At 39.4% G+C, this 19,710-nt stretch overlaps 1 protein-coding gene across 4 annotated transcripts in view; it reads left to right on the top strand.

Annotated features, from left to right (window-relative positions):
* The window catches only part of ITCH (itchy E3 ubiquitin protein ligase), a 120,405-nt gene that overhangs the window by 32,153 nt on the left and 68,542 nt on the right, over positions 1-19,710 (top strand). For all 4 annotated transcript variants that reach the window (XM_005879788.2, XM_014550679.1, XM_014550677.1 and 1 more), the window contains 4 exons: positions 4,328-4,418; positions 11,856-11,997; positions 15,425-15,549; positions 17,743-17,880. In XM_005879788.2, the coding sequence (XP_005879850.1) occupies positions 4,349-4,418; positions 11,856-11,997; positions 15,425-15,549; positions 17,743-17,880 (475 nt within the window). In that variant the 5' untranslated portion in view covers positions 4,328-4,348. The remainder of the gene's footprint in view (positions 1-4,327; positions 4,419-11,855; positions 11,998-15,424; positions 15,550-17,742; positions 17,881-19,710) is intronic.

Genomic DNA, 19,710 nt, shown 5'->3' with positions numbered 1-19,710 from the left:
CAAATTTTTGTGCACCGGGCCTCTAGTATATATATAAAAGCCTAAGTGACCGTTACACCAGAACGACCGGAACGACCAGTCGCTATGATGCACACTGAGCAGGCAGGTAGGCAGGCAGGCAAGCAGTTAGGAACGAGCAGGCAGGCATGTGTGCAGATAGGGGAGAGTGGTCCCAGATTGCAAGAGGGATGTCTAACTGCAGGGATTGGGCCTAAACCAGCAGTTGGACATTCCCCAAGGGGTTCCAGATTGCGCGAGGACACAGGCCAGGCTGAGGGACTCCCCCCGCCCCGCCCCTGTGCATGAATTTCGTGCACCAGGCTTCTAGTTTAAAATAAAACGGCTTGCCCTGGCCTGTATGACTCAGTTGGTTGGGTGTTGTCCAGTGCACCAAAAGGTTGCTGGTTCACTTCCCAGTCAGCGCACCTGCCCAGTTTGCTGGTTCAATCCCTGGTAGGGGGTATGCAGGAGGTGGCCAATCTATGTTTTGCTGTCACATTGATGTTTCTCTTTCCCTCTGCCCTCCTTTCTCTCTAAAAATCATTTTTAAAATCTTAAAATGGCTCTTTTAGTAAATTATAGGTTATAAATGATATGAAATAGTACAATTTAAATAAATAAAGAAGGTGAAGGGAAAACTACATATATCAGACCAAAACTATAGTAAGGCCAAAATTTTAGCTTTGAATGTTTTCATATGTAAGTCAAGGAACGAAACATTAGATTTCATAGAGTTCATCTCAGTAGGAATTATTGTTCTATTTCATTTTGGTAGATTTGGGAAAACATCAGAATTGTTTTATATTTAAAATTTTGAGTAGAAGTCTCACTTTGTATAAAAACTCAAGGCAATGTTTAGGGTTTAAATATATTTTGTTTGCTTTTTTGTATGTGAATACTTTTTTCATAGTACCTGGCAAATAGTAAGTGCTAAGTAAATTTTGTTTGACTTTAATCTTTACCATGGCCTATTTAAAATATTTCTGATATTTTTATTCAGTCCCCAAAAGCCTAAGAACAGTTTTTTATTTTTAAATCATATTTAGTTTAATTCAAATACTATTAATGATAAATAACAAACATTTACGGAGGTTTGTTTTTTTTCCAAAAACATAAACATTTAAACTTTACAACAACCCCTGTGAGGTAGAGGTGGTATTAGCCCCATTTTTCTGATAGGAAACTGAGACCTAGCGAGGTTATACATAATTCAAATAATATCATATAGTAAGTGTTGAGCTAGGAATCAAGCCCAAGTGTTCCTACTTTTATAAAGTACTAGAGGCCCGGTGCACGAAATTCATGCACCCAGGAGGGGGGGGTCCCTCAGCCCAGCCTGTGCTCTCTCACAGCCCTCGGGGGATGTCCGACTGACTGCTCCCCCCTGGGGAGCGGGCCTAAGCCAGCAGACATCCTTAGCGCTGTTGCGGAGGCGAGAGAGGTTCCTGCCACCACCGCTGAGCTCGCCAGCCGTGAGCGTGGCTTCTAGCTGAGTGGCGCTCCCACTGTGGGAGTGCACTGATTACCAGGGGGCAGCTCCTGCATTGAGCATCTGCCCACTGGTGGTCAGTGTGCATCACAGTAACCGGTCGTTCCGCTGTTCAGTCGATTTGCATATTAGCCTTTTATTATATAGGATTTGTTATATGAATCATGCTGTTTTCACATGGAGATTAACTCTTCCCTGATTAGTGACTGAAGAAGATATGTTACAGTTTTTCATTTAATATAATTCAATAGCCATTTATTTAAGGATTTGCTGTATATCAGGCACTGTTTTGGGCTTCTGGGTTTCATCAATGAACACCACAAAACCCCTGCTCATCTAGAGTTTGTATTCTAGCCTAGAGTGTCAGAACCCATGAACTACAAAGTGAATTACTTAGTATGTCAGAAAGTGATATAGTCAGTAGAAGAAAATGACCAGGATAGGTGGAACAGATTGTAAAATTGACAAGAGATCAAATAGAATAAAGGTCCCTAAGGCTAGAGCATGCTAGAATAACATGGAAGTAGGTGCCTGAGTAGGGGAGCAGAATAGAAGGAAATCAGGAAGTTGGAAGCACATATCATATTATGTCTTTTAGATAAGAGTCATCCTGGTTGTGTTGAGAATAGATACTGAGGCTAGACAAGGGTAGGAACAGGAAGACCTTTTAGGTTATTGCCATAATCTAGGGAAAAGATGGCTGTCAGAGGAAGCTCTGAACATATTGGTGGTCGAGTGGTGAGAAATGGTTGAATTCTGGATGTATTTTGCAAATAACGACAAAAGAATTTGCCTGCAGGTTGGAAGGCAAATATTAAAGAAAGGAGTTAAGGGTGACTCCAAGGTTTTTTTTTAGCCTGATCATCCATCTGAAAGGATGGAGTTGCCATCAACTGAGATAATTTACGGGGAAGATGAGTTCATTTTGGGATGTGTTAAGTTTGGGATGTCTTTAAATACTCAAGTAAAGTTGTGTAGAGTTGAGGAGTAAAGTTTGGGATCCTATATAATAAAAGGCTAATATGCAAATCAACCAAACAGTGGAACGACTGGTGGCTATGATGCACACTGACCACCAGGGGGCAGACACTCAATGCAGGAGCTGTCCCCTGGTGGTCAGTGCACTAACACAGGGGGAGCACTGCTCAGCCAGAAGCTGGGCTCATGGCTGGTGAGTGCAGTGGCAGTGGCGGGAGCCTCTCCTGCCTCCATGGCAGCGCTAAGGATGTCTGACTGACGGCTTAGGCCCGCTCCCCCTGAGCGGACCTAAGCCATCAGTCGGACATCTCCTGAGGACTCCCGAACTGCAAGAGGGTGTAGGGTGGGCCAAGGGACAGCCCCCCCCAAGTGCATGAATTTCGTGCACTGAGCCTCTAGTAGAAATATAAAGTTGGAACTCTTTGGTATATAGATGATATGTAAAGCCATACCACTGGATGATATTTTTAAAATTTTTTTTATTACGTAAATCTTTATTGTTGAAAGTATAGCATATGTCCCGTTTTTACCTCCATTGACTCCTTGTAACCCACCCCGTCCCCTGCCCCAGGCCTTCATCATCCTATTGTCTGTGTCCATGGGTTATGCATATATACATACAAGTTCTTTGGTTGATCTCTTCCCCCCTCCACTCCACCCCTACCCCCGCGATTCTCCACTCATCAATTTATTTTGTTACTTATATTCCAATATGAGTGCGATCATGTGATACTTGTCTTTCTCTGACTAACTTATTTTACTTAGCATGATACTCTCCAGGTTCCTCCATGTTGTCTAAAAGGGTGTAAGAGATTATTTTTTGCTGCTGCGTAGTATTCCATGGTATAAATATACCACAGCTTTTTTATCCACTCATCTACTGATGGGCACTTGGGCTGTTGCCAGATCTTAGCTATTGTAAATTGTGCTGCTATGCACATAGGGTGCATAGATTCTTTCTGATTGGTGTTTCAGGTTTCTTAGGATATATTCCTAGAAGTGGGATCACTGGGTCAAATGGCAGCTCCATATTTAATTTTTTGAGGAAACTCCATACTGTTTTCCATAATGGCTGCACCAGTCTGCATTCCTACCAGCAGTGTACTAGAGTTCCCTTTTCTCCACATCCTTGCCAGCACTTGTCATTTGTTGATTTGTTGATGGTAGCCATTCTGACAGGTGTGAGGTGATACCTCTTTGTCATTTTAATTTGCATTTCTCTGTAGATCAGTGACTTTGAGCATTTCTTCATATGTCTCGGCCTTCTGTATGTCCTCTTTGGAGAAGTGTCTATTTAGGTCCTTTGCCCATTTTTTAAACGGATTGTTTGTCTTTCTTTTGTTAAGTTGTATAAGTTCATTATATATTTTGGAAATTAACCCTTTATCAGATGTATCATTGTCAAATATGTTCTCCCACACAGTGGGCTTCCTTTTCATTTTGTTTCGTTTGCTGTGCAGAATGGATGATATTTTTGAGGAACTGAGTATCAGGATAAGAAGGAGCCAATAACTGAGCCCTAGGTTACTCCAATGTGAAAAGCATACAGAGAGAAGGAATTGTCAGAGGAGACTAAGAAGGAACAATCAGTGAGGGTAGGACATAAACCTAGAGAATTTGTCTTGGAAACTCAAGGAAAGAAGGTAAACCTCGGAAGGAGGAATGATCAACCATGTCAGATTTTTCTGGTAGGTTAGGCAGGATGAATACTTAGAACTGAAAATTATATTTAGCAATGTGAAGACCACTGGTTATTATGTCGCATTCAGTGGGATGTGGAAATGGCTTGGTTAGCCCCATTTACATATTTTTAAAATGGGAATTTTTGATGTTTACAAGTTTTTCTTTTGCCATGTTCAGGTTTGCTGTCCTATTGGTGGTATGTGTGACAGTGGATCACAGCTTGGTTCAATGGGTAGCCTGACCATGAAATCACAACTTCAGATCACTGGTAAGTCTTTAAAAGACCCCTACTTTACTCCCCCTGCCCCCCAACATAAAAAATAATCTTAAGAGAAGAAAATCTTTAGTTACATATCGTGCTGAATTAATATTTGCTTAATGAATGAACAAAATGTGTAGATATGTAAAAATTACATTTTTGTTGTTAATCCTCACCCGAGGATATTGTTTCCATTGCTTTTCAAAAAGAGTGTGGAAGGAAGGGAGAGAAGAAGAGATGGGGGAGAGAGGAAGAAACATCGATGTGAGAGAGACACATTGATTGGCTGCATGTGCCCCAATGGGTGGATGGGTAGGGGCACAGTGTGCACCTGCAACCCTTTGCTGTTTAGGCTGGCGCTCTGACCACTGAGCAACATGGGCCAGGCCAAAAATTACATTTATATTTCAGGAAATTCATTCTTGGATAACATGTATTAGTATTTCATTTCTTTTTATTGCCAAATAATATTTCATGTATGGACATACCACATTTTATTTATCCATTTATCAGTTGATTGGTGTTTGGGTTGTTTACACTTTTTGGCTATTATGAATAACTAGAGGCCCGGTGCATGAAATTCGTGCATGGGTAGAGTCCCTAGGCCTGGCTGGCGATCAGGGCCAATTGGGACCTTCCGGCTGTTGGCCAGGGTCTTCCTTTTTTCTGCGCCACCCACGTCAAAGCTATTTTGCCATATAACACCACCCAACCTCATCTGAGGATATTTTTTCCATTGATTTTTAGAGAGAGTTGAAGGAAGGGGGAGAGACAGAGAGAGAGAGAAAAATCAATGTGAGAGAGACACATCAGTTGGTTGCCTCCTGCACATACCCAAACCAGGGACAGGAATAAGCTTTCAACTGAGGTACATGCCCTTGACCAGAATCAAACATGGGACACTAAAGTCCACAGGCCAATGCTCTATCCATTGAGCCAAACCGGCTAGGGCAGGATACTTATTTCAGAGACATGACATCTATTATAAACTAGAGGCCCAGTGCATGAAAATTCGTGCGCTTGAAGGGGGTGTCCCCTTAGCCCAACCTGCGCCCTCTCGCAGTCCAGGAACCCTTGGGGGATGTCCACCTGCTGGCTTAGGCCTGCTCCCTAGGGGGATCAGGCCTAAGCTGCCAGTCCGACATCCCTCTGGCAGCCTGGGAGCCCTGGGGGATGTCCAACTGATGGCTTAGGCCTGCTCCATGGGGAGCAGGCCTAAGCTGTAGTCATACATCCTTAGCGCTGCCGAGGAGGCGGGAGCTGTGCTTGCAGCTGTCAGCCCTGCTGTGGCTGAGCTGAGCTGAGCTCCCTCTGTGGGAGTGCACTGACCACCAGGGGGCAGCTCCTGCATTGAGCATCTGCTCCCTGGTGGTCAGTGTGTGTCATAGCAACTGTCATTCCCGGTCGTTCTGCCGTTAGGGTTAATTTGCATATTCTTTTATTATATAGGATTGTCTTTCTTAAGATTATCAATTAAAACATTTTTTTAATTGAAAAAGAGCCAGCTCTAGCTGGTTCGGCTCAGTGGATAGAGCGTTGGTCTGGGGACTAAAGGGTCCCAGGTTCAGGACAGTCTGACAGCAGAGGCAGCGCACACCGCCCAGAAACCCTGCAGTTTGCCGGACACACTGTGTGCAAGGAGGCGCTAGGAGCTCCTGGCCCCGCCCCACCGGCCCCTGGGCCCTTGGCCCTGGATCCTGGAATTGAGTGACGGGTGAATGCAAGGCAGAGGGACAGCGCCAGGCTCCTGTTGTAGTTGGAGTTCCTGACCCAAGAAAGGGCAAACCTAGTTCATCATTCTATATAATAAAGATGTAATATGCAAATTAACCCTCACGCCCTCACAAGATGGCTGCCTATGACCAGGCTGGCAGGGGGGTCAGTGAGGGATGACTAGGCCAGCAGGGGTTGTAGTTAGGGGTGACCAGGCTGGCAGGGGGGGCAGTTGGGGGCGATTAGGCTGGCAAGGGGGGGCAGTGAGGGGCGACTAGGCCAGCAGGGGGACAGTTGGGGGTGACCAGGCCAGCAGGGGAGGGGCAGTTAGGGGCGACCAGGCCAGCAGAGGGGGGCAGTTGGGGGCAACCAGGCCTGCAGGGGAGGGCAGTTGGGGGGGGACCAGGCCAGCAGGGGAGGGGCAGTTAGGGGCGACCAGGCCAGCAGAGGGGGGCAGTTGGGGGCAACCAGGCCTGCAGAGGGGTCAGTAAGGGTGGACCAGGCCGGCGGAGGCAACCAGGCCGGCACACAGAGGCAGTGAGGGGAGATCAGGCCGGTGGTGGGGACAGTTAGGGGCGACCAGGCAGGCAGGCAGGCAGGTGAGCGATTAGGAGCCAGCAGTCCAGGATTGTGAGAGGGATGTCCAACTGCCAGTTTAGTCCTGATCCGGGGATCGGGCCTAAACCGGCAGTCGGACATCCCCCGAGGGGTCCTGGATTGGAGATGGTGCAGTCTGGGCTGAGGGGACCCCACCACCACCACCACCACACGAAGTTCGTGAACCGGGTCTCTAGTAAAAATATATATATATTTTAAAAAGGAGCCAAAATGACTGGTAAGAATGGTACTGTTTTGGGAAAGACCATTAATATTTATTGTAAAAGTTTAATTTATAGCCAGAATGTAAGTGTAAACATTACTATCAAAATATGTTGGATCACATATTTAAAATTTTCTTACCTCTTTTTCCATTATCCTTTATATCCCTGTCCATATTAGATTCTGCTGATTTTTACTTTTGCATTTCCTGGATCATGTACTCTTTTTCTCTAATCCTGTTGTGTGGGTCCCTTATCTGGGATGTAAATCTGTTTTCTTACATCCTTTTCTCTAGCCATTTCCTGTTTAATTATGTTCTATATAACCTCAGCTATACTGAATTTATCTGTGTATTATTTGATGTTTGCTATATGCACACATTATACTATGTTGGCAAAATAAGTACTTCGGTATTTTCTAGAAATTTTTTAGTCTCAGTCTTTACTCATAACTCATCATTTGAGGAAGAGAAACCATCTTGATTTTAGTTATTACTAATTGGAATTAAATATTATTGTATTTCCCCAAATTTACTAGATTACCATGTATTTAGCTCTGATTGCTTGGTCCTTCATATTTAAGACATAGTTTTGCCACAGAGGCCTGTCATGACTTCTGACCCATAGAGGTAGCCCTTGCCTAACTGGTTTCATCTCTTATCAGCCCATCATAAGGCTAATTTACTGGTCTCAGCACCCTCACTTAATTTACTCTGTTCTCAATAGTCTCCTGGTTGCCAAAATAGGTTAGATAAATTGGAGTCACTTTTTTTCTTTATATTTAAGTTATCAAAGTTTTTATTTTGCACCGGACAAGTAAGGTGAAGGACTGAAATTAATTCAAAGCCCTGACCTTCAGAACAGAAGGATCAGAAGAACACTAATATTGTGTGTGTGTGTGTGTGTGTGTGTGAGAGAGAGAGAGAGAGAGAGAGAGAGAGAGAGAGAGAGAGAGAGAGAGAGAGAGAGAGAGAGAGAGAGAGAGAGAGAGAGAGAGAGAGAGAGAGAGAGAGAGACAGACAGACAGACAGACTATAAAGCAGGGAAACTTGTTTTCTGCTATGACTAATCATTTGGTTCAACAAATGTTTTAAATGTTTCTCAGGTTTAAATCACTAAGTGCTATAGGAGTGTAAAGACTGGCTACATCCTTGCCATGAAGGTTATTACAGGGTGAATTAAACCAAATATAAACTATTTAATACACTTACTAAAAAACTAGAAATGAAAAGCTGTAGGAGACATATATAATATGAAAATGCTATGGAAGCATAGAGGCAGGAACAATTAACTTCTTAGATTTAAAGAAGTATTCATTCAAAGAGAAGGGGGCGTTTGTCTTTTAAGAAGTAGGATTTTATTGGGTGGAAAAGGGTGGGTGTAGCACATAGAGGCATGAAAGTGCATGGTCTTTGTGAGGAACAGCAAACAGTTACTGGTGGTTAGAATACTAGGGGCTGGGTGGGATTTGGTATTGGAGGAGGCTGGGAGTACATAGTAAACAATATAAAATGCCCCAGGAGAGTTAAAACTTAATTTTGCCGGCATTAGGGAATCATTGAGATTCTCTAAAATTAAGATGATGCCTGGCCAGCGTGGCTCAGTGTTTGAGCATGGATCTATGAACCAGGAGGTTAGGGTTCGATTCCCGGTCAGGATACATGGCCTAGTTGCAGGCTCAATCCTCAGTGTGGGGCATGCAAGATCAATGATTCTCTCTCATCATTGATGTTTCTATCTCTCTCTCCCTTTCCCTTCCTCTCTGAAATGAATAAAATATATTTTAAAAATTAAGATGATAATACCTATCTCACAGAATAGTCATGATGAGTATTGGAATGACAATAAGCATCAGACACACCGTAAATTCTAATAGTTGGTGTTAGTTTCCTTCCTCTTTCATTTTCCCATTTAAAGTTTCCTGAAATGACTTTGTGAGATTGGGTGGTGTTATGTGGCAAAATAGCTTTCAAAAGTTTGAACCCTAAAAAGCCATTAAGAGCAGAATATTTTCTTCCTATCAGGTCTGCAGTTGCTCTTTGTTCTAGATTTAATTAGTTTCAGAGGACCACAAGAGCCCCCAGAAACGTAATATTTTTGCATAATTGTTTGGGCTTGTTTCCTCTTTTCTCAGACTATAAACGAATTAAAAATAGGAATTTTATATTTTTCTGTGGCAATCCTATGATTGAATTTGGTTCTGTAATAAGTACTAGAGCTTTATAGTACACATTAATCAGAGATGGGTCTGGTCCCCACTTGATTATACTATTCTGTTCTGAAAAATACTTCTTACTTAGTGTTTTTCCCTAGATGTCCCATAAGCATCTCAAATTTTATACACTCATTATTAAACTCTTGATTTCTTGCCCATTCCACTCTCCTCAATCATGTTCTTTTCTATATTATTAAATGATACCATCTTCTATCCAGCTACTCATGCCAGAAACCTGGGAGTTATCCTTGTTGCTTCTTTTCCCGACTTCCACATGCAATCTAATCCTATTGGTTCTCCTTAGGAAATAGTTATTTTTCCCCATATCCATGTTCACCACCCTAGTCCAAACCACTTTCAAAAATTTTATTTTTAATCCCCACGGAGGATATTTTTTCCATTGATTTCTAGAGAGGGAGTGGAAGGGAGGGAGGAGGGAGAGAAAGAGAAACATCTATGTGAGAGAAACACATCAGTTGGCTGCCTCCTGCACTCACCCCTACTAGGGCTGGGGAACTTGTAACCAAGGTGGAATTGAATCCAGACCCTTGGGTCCCAAGGCCAACATTCTGACCACTGAGAAAACTGGCCAGGGCGACCACCATCTATTTCTTGATTAAAATGACTCTATTAGCCTCTTATCCCCTGCTTTTGTCTCCCTTTAACTTATTTTTCCCACAGCAGAAGAATGATGTTTGAGTGTTAATCTGATCATCTGTTTCCTCAGTGCCCATAATAATACCTGATGTGTTACGGGCACCCAGTAAATTTGTTGAATAGTACTCTTTTACTTAAATGTCCTCAGTGGCTCCTTCTTGACTACTTTTCTGGCATTATCTCTTGTAGCTTTTCTTTCTTTTTTTAAATATATTTTTATTGATTTCAGAGAGGAAGAGAGATAGAAACATCAGTGATGAGAGAGAATCATTGATCGGTTACCCCCTAAACACCCCCAGACTGGGGATCGAGCCCGAAACCTGGGCATGTACCCTGACTGGGAATCGAACCGTGACCTCCTGGGTCATAGGTCAATGCTTAACCACTGAGCCACTGCAGCTGGGCCTTTTTTTTTTTTTTTTTTGTAATGCATATTGATTTCAAATTAGGTTGAACTTCATTATAAAAAGCATTTCAAAATAATGATGAAGTTCTACTTTATTGAATGTGCATACATCATTAGAATAGTAAGTCTATGGCTAGTTTGAATGCTACCAAAAAGGCACAGAAACACAAAAGGGCAGAATTATTAGATTTGTGTGAAGTCAAGAGATTCAGGGCTGCCATCTGGAACTATGCCTGATAGGATGCTCAGACTATCTGTGATTTGTACTGTATATTGAGCTTCTTGGGTAGCTGCTATACAAACTTTGCTAGCATCTACAAACGGTCCCTTCACCTTGATGGGCAATGGCATTCTCTAAACCAGTGGTCGCCAACCTTTCGGACCTGACAGACCATCAGTGGTCTGCGGACCACCGGTTGGTGACTGCTACTCTAAACTTCTCTGCTAGAGTAGATATCCAGGGGGTAGAGTATTTCCTTGGCTATGATCACCTAGTTTATACAGAAGCAATGCGTTGTTACTTGTGGAAACCATGGGGTGCTCTGCTAGACTGGCATATATTTGTTGTACCGTCCAAGGGGCTTGGACAAGGCTATTTATGGCAAAAGTGACTAACTCAAGGGTTAAGGCTAAGGAGTCAGTATCTCAAGATGCACAATGTAGGAAGCTCTTGCTAATATAATATGAGATCTATGAGATGCTAAAAGTAATCCTAGTTTGTAACTGTTCTTCCAGTGGCTTTCCAGCATGCTTAAATAAAATCGAAATTCCTTATCTTGGCTTAACACCCTAATGTGATTTCATTTACCATTCTTCCCACTTGCTGTACTTTTCCTTGGACATGCCAAAACTCTGTCTGTTCACAACTCCAGTCTTCACATGACTAGCTCCTTGCCATTTAGATGCTTTGTAAAAGTACTTCCTCAGAGGTCTTCCTTACTATCAAGCCATTCTGCCACATTAGTTTGTTTTTTCGTCACAAGGATTTTTCTCTAACTAGGATCTCATTTTCTTGAGAGCCAATGCCTTTTCTATTGTAAACTGCTCTATCCACAGTTTAGAGCAATATCTGACACATGGTAGACATTTAAATATTTGTTGACCAAGTTTATCAGTATACTTTTTTTGGGGGGGTGGAGAGGAGAAACGCTTTTTAAATTTTTTTTTTTTTAATTTCAGAGAGAAGGAAGAGGGAGAGAGAGATAGAAACATCAATGATGAGAGAGAATCAGTGATCTGCTGCCTTCTGAATGCCCTCTACTGTGGATCGAGCCGAAACCCAGGCATATGACCTCCTGGTTTATAGGTCGATGCTCAACCACTGAGCCACACTGGCCGGGCTATCAGTATACTATTTAATTGACCTCAGAGTTCTGGGATGATTGATAATGATAGTGGGCTACTATACCAATGATACTGATGGGAGTTTGGGTGGATGGTGTGGGGAAGTCCTATATTAATTTACTGGAATGGGAGAAAATATTCGTGAGTGAATAAAATTAGTAAATATTAGAGTAAGCCTGCTCCTCTGAGTAAAAGTAATAATGCTTAAATAACCTTTATGAAATTAAAGTGATTTGAAGATGAACTATCAAACTATCAACTCAAATATTGAAATGTTTTTTCTTTTCTTTTAGTCATTTCAGCAAAACTTAAAGAAAATAAAAAGAATTGGTTTGGACCAAGTCCTTATGTGGAAGTTACAGTAGATGGACAGTCAAAGAAGACAGAAAAATGTAACAATACAAACAGTCCCAAATGGAAGCAACCCCTTACAGTGTAGGTTTGAAAGTATTTTCTATAGTATATTTTGTTTAGTAGCTGAGAAATGCAGCTTTAAAAAGGTTTCACTTGTTTTCTTTGCTTCTTTCCTCTCTTTCATCTTTTTCTTTTTCCCCCATCCTAGGACTCCTTCCTCTAGTTCCCTTTTTGTTTCTCTTTAGATATTTCTGTTTTTCTAGTCTCTCCTTTACTTTCTCCAGTTTAATTGATGATGCTATCGCTATTGCCCCTGAATAACAGCTGGGGGAACCCATGGTCATGAGCCATTCTTAGTAGCTCTTTACTTAAGTTAGGGTTTGAAATAGAGGGCTATGAGTAGCTCACTTTATTTTTTAATTTAATTTTAAAAGATAGTTTTGTTTTATTATGATGCTCACATAGTACCTACACAGGGAATTTCTTCCTTTAAAAAAATTATACTATATGTTTTCTTCTACAACTTTGTTTTTATACCTAGTTCACATAACATGGGTATCTTTTTAGCTGAGTACATACAGGTCTAACTTCCCTTATATAGCTACATAATATTCCTGAGTATGAATGGACTATCACTTATTTTACTAGTTCCCTATTGATCATTTGGTTTCTAATGTTGTGCTGTTAGACACTGTTACAATATATATCCATGTGCATATGTTTATATATTAGTGTTCTCTCCAATATTAATTCATAGATGTAGGATGTAGCTCAATTTCAACACTATTGACAAAGCCTCAAATGTTGGTTTTGAGCACTCATTGAAGGAAATTATAGGTTAAACTAGAGGCCCAGTGCATGAATTTGTATATGGGTGGGTCTTGCTGGCCCGCCCCGATTGGGGCCAGGCTGGGGGGAGGGGATGCAGGAGGTTGGCCCGCCAGCCCCGCCCCTGATTGGGGTGGGGAGGGGCAATCAGGGGCAGGGCTGGTCGGGGGGAAGGGGCCGCTCCCTGTTGAACTTCCTGTTGAGGGGACAATTTGCGTATTAGGCTTTTTTCGTATGATTTATCAACAAATGGATTAAAAAAATGTTTTCATTGATTTCAGAGAGAGGAAGGAAGAGAAAGAGAGAGAAACATCAATGATAATAGAGACTCATTGATTGGCTGCCTCCTGCACTCCCCCTTGTGGGGATCAAGCCCATAACCAGGCATGTTCCCTGACTGGGAATCAAACCATGGCATCCTGTTCATGGGTTGACATTCAACCACTGAACCACACCAAGCCAGCTCAACAAATGGATTTTAAAATACTTGGTTTGGGGACCAAATGTATATAAAAATGTAGTTTAAATGTAACTAGTTGTCACATCCTAAATAATAAAAGGCTAATATGCAAATTGACCAAACAGCAGAACAACCGGTCACTAGGATGCGCACTGACCACATTTGAAACTAAAAGCTCTTTTCTTCACATGATACATGCTTATGTGGATAGTATTTATTCCTAGTAAAACAAAGCAAATTGAATATGCCTATTCTTTTTACTTTAATCTTTATTACCTATATTATTCTTTAACAAGGATTTTTGAAGATCTGAGGCATCTTAATGTACTTTATGATAATTTTGATCAAGTGAGTGAAATTCACGAATTTATTGAAGATCATTTTGAGGCCTATTTACAGAAAGAAGTATTGTAATAATCCACATTTGTATTCATTTCAATATTAATGTTTCTTAGACTTTGTTTTTAATTAGTGGCTCATTAGAGATTGAATCTAAATTAAATAGTATATGAGTAAAATTTTCACAAAAATGAAATGGAAAAAAAGATGAAATGAAATCTATAAAATGTCACAAACTCTATAATGAATAGACTGCTCATCAACTTTCTACCAACTGCTATCTGTGCTCACTACATACATACTTTGAGACTCTTAAGCTGATAATGACATGAACTCAGTGCTTAAAACATTAAGAAAAAAGAAACTTTTGAAGTAGTACCATATGGTAGTACTGTTATTTAGCCCAGATGTTTAGGGAACACATAGCTCATGTTCTTCTGAATTTTTAATTTGCAGCAGATTGGCTTGTGATTTTAACACAGCTTCCATTGTTATGCTAGCAGACTTTTCAGACTTCTCTAGAGTTGAATTGAAATAATTTAGATAAGACCATCTTTGACAGTATACTTTATACTCTCAAATTAAAGTAATATTAAATTTATCTGTTCTTGTATTCCATCTCCATTATGATTTCCCAGATGACTAATAGAGAAATGTTTTCTTACTGCAGGGTGCCCCCCAAAATGTATACACACTTTGAATAATTATTAATGCCAATGGGTTAAATCTGAAAAGAAAGAAACATCAATTGAGCTATCAGCTGTAAAGGGTGTATACACCTTTTGGGGGCACCCTGTATATACTATATGTTTTTCTGAAAGTAACATTTGAGAATTTTTAAGAGAATTAATACATTATATTACACCCCTACACACACACTACTACCACCACAACCAAAAAGAGAGGCAGTATTAAGTGAAAATATTTTAGTTTGCTTTAAATACTACCTGCTACTATTAAAATGGTGGTAGAAATATGATGATGGGGTTATAGGCATTAGGTGGACTTCTAAGGAGGAGAGTGTTTATTTGTTCCCCAAAATTTGATCACGATTTAGAGAGAATGAGGTATATTAAAAGCTTTCAAGATTTTGTCTTCCTAGCATTGAACCATAGGACTATGGTAGATTTTATAGTGTTCCTGTTTTTCTAATTGATGACTCAAATAGTTTGAATATAATTTATTATAAATACAAATTTCCCAAAGTTTGCTTTGGAAATTACCATTACAGATAGCATTTGTTATTGGCATTTAGCATGGCATGAGTGAGTCTATATTTGACAGTTGTCCTGGACAATTTGTCTTCAGCAGTGTGAAATGTAAGGTATCATAATCCTGAAATCATTATGTAGTTGACTGAGGAACTTTGTAATATATATTTTAATGATAGGCCTTGTTCAGATTACAGTATGCCACTGACTAGCTGTATGATGTTGGGCAATGTGCTTAACCTTCTAAATGGGAGTTTCTATATCTGAAGATGAACATGCTAAATCCCATCTCATAGGGTTGCTTTGAAGATTAAATGAAGTAATCTCAAGCTGAGCACACTACATGAAGTAAAATAAGGATTTAGTTTATAAGTTCACTTTTTTATACTACTAAAACTAGTTTTCCAAATTTATAGCATGATGAGCAGTTTCACTTTTGTTGACAGTGCATGGATGAAGTTGCCACTATAGTTCATTTACAAGGGAAAATGATCATGCAAGCATGTAACATCCAGGTGTTTTTCATAAGGTTATAGAATATAGGCAATATTAGTTATACAGTAAACTATGAGGGGCACAGTAAGATTGTAGACATTAAAACTTAATTGTAATTTATGTAGCATTCCATTGTGATATTTAATGAAAAAGTTTTTTTCACCTTCATTTTTAGTATCGTCACCCCTATGAGTAAATTACATTTTCGCGTGTGGAGTCACCAGACACTGAAATCTGATGTTTTATTGGGAACTGCTGCACTAGATATCTATGAAACATTAAAGTCAAACAATATGAAACGTATGTATGTAAAAGTAATAGAAACTATGCTCAGTTTCTTTTTTCTACAGGAAATTCATATGCCAAACATCCAGAATGATTATGTTCACTATTTTTAATTATTAACAGGGAGAAGAATCTTGAATTATTTAAAGCATTCTGAGTAACCTTGGTTTGGCCATTCCTTTTGTATTCAAAGTCTTAAATAAATATTCACTTATTTAATAGATATTTATTGAAGTACTGCATACTCAATTATGGAAAACTATAAAATACAGAGCAGAGATGAAGGAAGAAAACAATCCCAACGTCAGAGAGACAAATGTTAATATTTTGATAGATTTCCTTTTCCAAATGCTCATTTTAAAAACTTCCTCATTTATTTTATTTTTAAAATATATTTTTATTGATTTCAAAGAGAAAGGGAGAGAGAGAAACATCAATGATGAGAGATGCCCTACACTGGGGATCAAGCTTGAAACCCGAGCATGTGCCCTGACCGGGAATCAAACTGTGACCTCCTGGTTCATAGGTTGATGCTCAATCACTGAGCCACACTTACTGGACAAAATTTCCTCGTTTTAGATGGTTGTTTTTATTTATATAGGATGGGGCAAAAGTAGGTTTACAGTTATTTTATGGAAAATGAAATAATAAATAATAGTTTCATGTACTCACAACTGTAAACCTACTTTTGATCTGTGTGTGTTTATATGTATATATCTTTGTTAAATATACATATATGAAAACTTGAAACATGTTTATTTTAATATATTATGATTTTAAAACAGTTATTTTCTATACCTTGACTATCTAAAACATACTTCTAAGAATTTTATTTCTTGGTTAGAACTTATGAGATACACCTTGGAGGGATTCAAGTTTTTGAATACATATATATATTTAATTGATTTTAGAGAGAGGAAGGGAGAGAGACAGAGAGATGTGAGAGAGAAACATTGATAGGTTGCCTCATGCACGTGTTCCCATCCACCGGGTATGAACCCGCAACCTGATTATGTGCCTTGACCAGGAAATGAACCTGCCACCTTTTGGTTTATGGGACACTCCAACCAACTGAGTCATACTGGTTTAGGGTGAGATATAATCCATTCTTTTTAAAAAATATTTTTTTTAAATTTGAATATTAGAGAGAGAAGAAGGGACAGGGAAAGGGAAAAATTGATGTGAGAACATTGGCTGACTCCTGTACTCCCCCTACTGGGAATAGAGTTTGAAACCTGGGCATGTGCCCTGACCAGGAATTAAATCAGCAACCTTTTGGTGTATGGGGTGACACCCAACCAATTGAGCAACACCGGCCAGAGCAATCCATTCTTTTTTTTTTTTTTTTTGTAATATATTTTATTGATTTTTTTACAGAGAGGAAGGGAGAGGGATAGAGAGTTAGAAACATTGATGAGAGAGAAACATCAATCAGCTGCCTCCTACACACCCCCCACTGGGGATGTGCCCACAACCAACGTACATGCCCCTGACCGGAATCAAACCCGGGACCCTTCAGTCCGCAGGCCAACGCTCTATCCACTGAGCTAAACCGGTCAGGGCGAGCAATCCATTCTTAAGTGATATGTTGGCAGTCAATATAAATCAGACATATGTTGCTGAATTTTCTTGGTTGTCCTGCTGGCTCATTTTATTGTCCTGCTGGCTCATTTTATTTTTTAAAAATATGTTTTTATTTATCTCAGAGAGGAAGGAGAGGGAGAGAGAGATAGAAACATTAATGATAAGAGAATCATTGATCAGCTGCCTCCTGCACGCCCCCTACTAGGATTCTAGTCTGCAACCCTGGGCATGTGCCCTGACTGGAATTGAACCTGGGACCCTTCAGTCTGCAGCCGACACTCTATTCACTGAGATAAACCAGCTATGGCCCTGCTGGCTCATTTTATACAAGGATGGCATGTATATAGTAAATGTGATCATTGAGCTATTTAGCATTTTATGTTATTAAGTGTTAGCAAATTCTATTTTTAAAATGTTTTGGTGTCATAAGATCTGAAACCCTGAGTGAAGAATATTAAAACAATTTATATACACATATGTGATTTTTTTTCACATTGTTTTTAACAGTTAAGATGACTTAAAGAGAAAAATAATCAATATGTAGATTTTTTTTCTGACATTAGGTTTTTAAGTTAAGATGACTTAAAAAAATGACCATTTGTTCTGTAATTTATTCTCTTCCAGTTGAGAAAGTAGTTGTGACTTTACAGCTTGTAGGTGACAAAGAACCAACAGAGACAATAGGAGACTTGTCAGTTTGTCTTGATGGGCTGCAGTTAGAATCTGAAGTTGTTACCAATGGTGAAGCTACATGTTCAGAAAGTAAGTAATCGCTTTTTGTATAGGGTCATTAATGATTCTTCTTACATTAGCCAGTCTAGTGTGCTGCATGTAATTTTTATTATTATTTTCACATTTTAAGACATTGTTTCCTTTTTATTTTTACTTTAAGGAATTTTTTTAGTATGTTTTTATTGATTGTTTTAGAAAGAGAAAAAGGGAGAGTGAGAGAAGATAGAAACATTGATGATAGAGAAACATAGATTGGCTGCCTCCTATAGGCCCCCTACTGTGGATCAAGCCTGCAACCCAGGCATATGCCCTGCCCAGGAATCAAACCAGCGACCTGTATGGTGCACGGGACAATCCACTGAGCCACGCAAGCTTCACCATTATTTTCTTTTTAAAAAGAGACATTGATAATTGAAAACATTTTCCTTTTAGGGCATTGTTTGTATGAATTAGATGTCTTTCTGTAAGTTGAAAGGCTAGCCAAATAAAAGTTGAATCACAGTTGGCCCTATGGGTAATAAATTGATTTATAAAGTATTTATTCTCTAGGCCAATGATAGCAGTTAAGGTGGCATATGGCAGACATAGTTTATTGTCTGTAGCAGTGTGTGTTTAAGTTTAAATTTGACTCAAAATCTTTATTAGTACTGTACCAGACAGCCAATACAAGCTGAAATTCATTTGCCACCTCTCTTCTGTTTATGTAGAGATGCCTTTGTGTTATAATAATGAAAAAACCAATTCATTATATGAATGCTGGTATATCTTACAGTTTATGATTTCCTAGTGTTTGTTAAAGGGAGTAAACATGAACTATAAATTGAAAGTTTGATAGCACCCAAGTTGTGCCTGCAGAGTTAGCATGCTTAATAAAACTACTTCTCAGTGGATTCTCTTTAGATATTTCCATCGCTTTTCATGTACTAAGTGAATTTTCTTTTTTTTTTTTAGAAAGATACTTTCTTTTTTAAAATATATTTGTATTGATTTCAGAGAGGGAGAGAGCGAGATAGGAACATCAATAATGAGAGAATCATTGATTAGCTGCCTCCTGCATGCCCCCTACTGGGGATTGAGCCCACAACCCAGTCATGTGCCCTGACTGGGAATCGAACACTGACCTGGTTCATAGGTCGATGCTCATGCCAGCCGGGCTGAATCTGATTTTTAGAGACTGCAGAACAAAGAACAGATTCATGCCTGACAAAGTTCTTTTTGTTTACTTAGAAACTGCATTATGAAACATTTTATAGTTGTCAGGTGCTATTCTTCTGTTTCTACTTTGGAAGACTTCCTACTTCCTCTTTAACTCATGATCTTTTTTAATAACAGGACCTTACAGGTAGTCCTGATATATCTTCCAGATGGTTTCTTTGGGGTTAATGAGAATGAAGAGAAATTTCTGAAATGGTCATACTGCTTCAGAATTGATATCTTCGTTTTAATTGACAGCTATTCATAGATATTCTATAATAGTTCATTTTTCTATAAATTTGAGTTCTGGAAGATAATATAAATAATTAAATCACATTGCTAAACTGCTCTAACCCTGTTTTTATAGCTTCCTGTTTATTCCCTACAAATTTGAAACTATTATTAATGCCAAATATTTCATAATTAACAAAAGTAAAGCATGTTAGTCTTCATATTTCAGAGTAGAATCTAAACTGCTTATTTATATTTATGACTTTATTGTTTATTATCTACAGAAGTTCACATTTATGTCATCAGTTTACCACTCAAGTAGGAAAATAATTGTCAGAATTTAACATGATTTCTTGAAGTAAAGGGTTTTTTTTAATATAATTTTTTTTATTGCTTAAATTATTACAAAGAGTATTACATATGTCTCCTTTTTTT

This window comes from Myotis brandtii, unplaced genomic scaffold, assembly GCF_000412655.1.
Source record: "Myotis brandtii unplaced genomic scaffold, ASM41265v1 scaffold61, whole genome shotgun sequence".
Classification (NCBI taxonomy): domain Eukaryota; kingdom Metazoa; phylum Chordata; class Mammalia; order Chiroptera; family Vespertilionidae; genus Myotis; species Myotis brandtii.
This window is presented reverse-complemented; position numbering and strand designations above follow the sequence as displayed.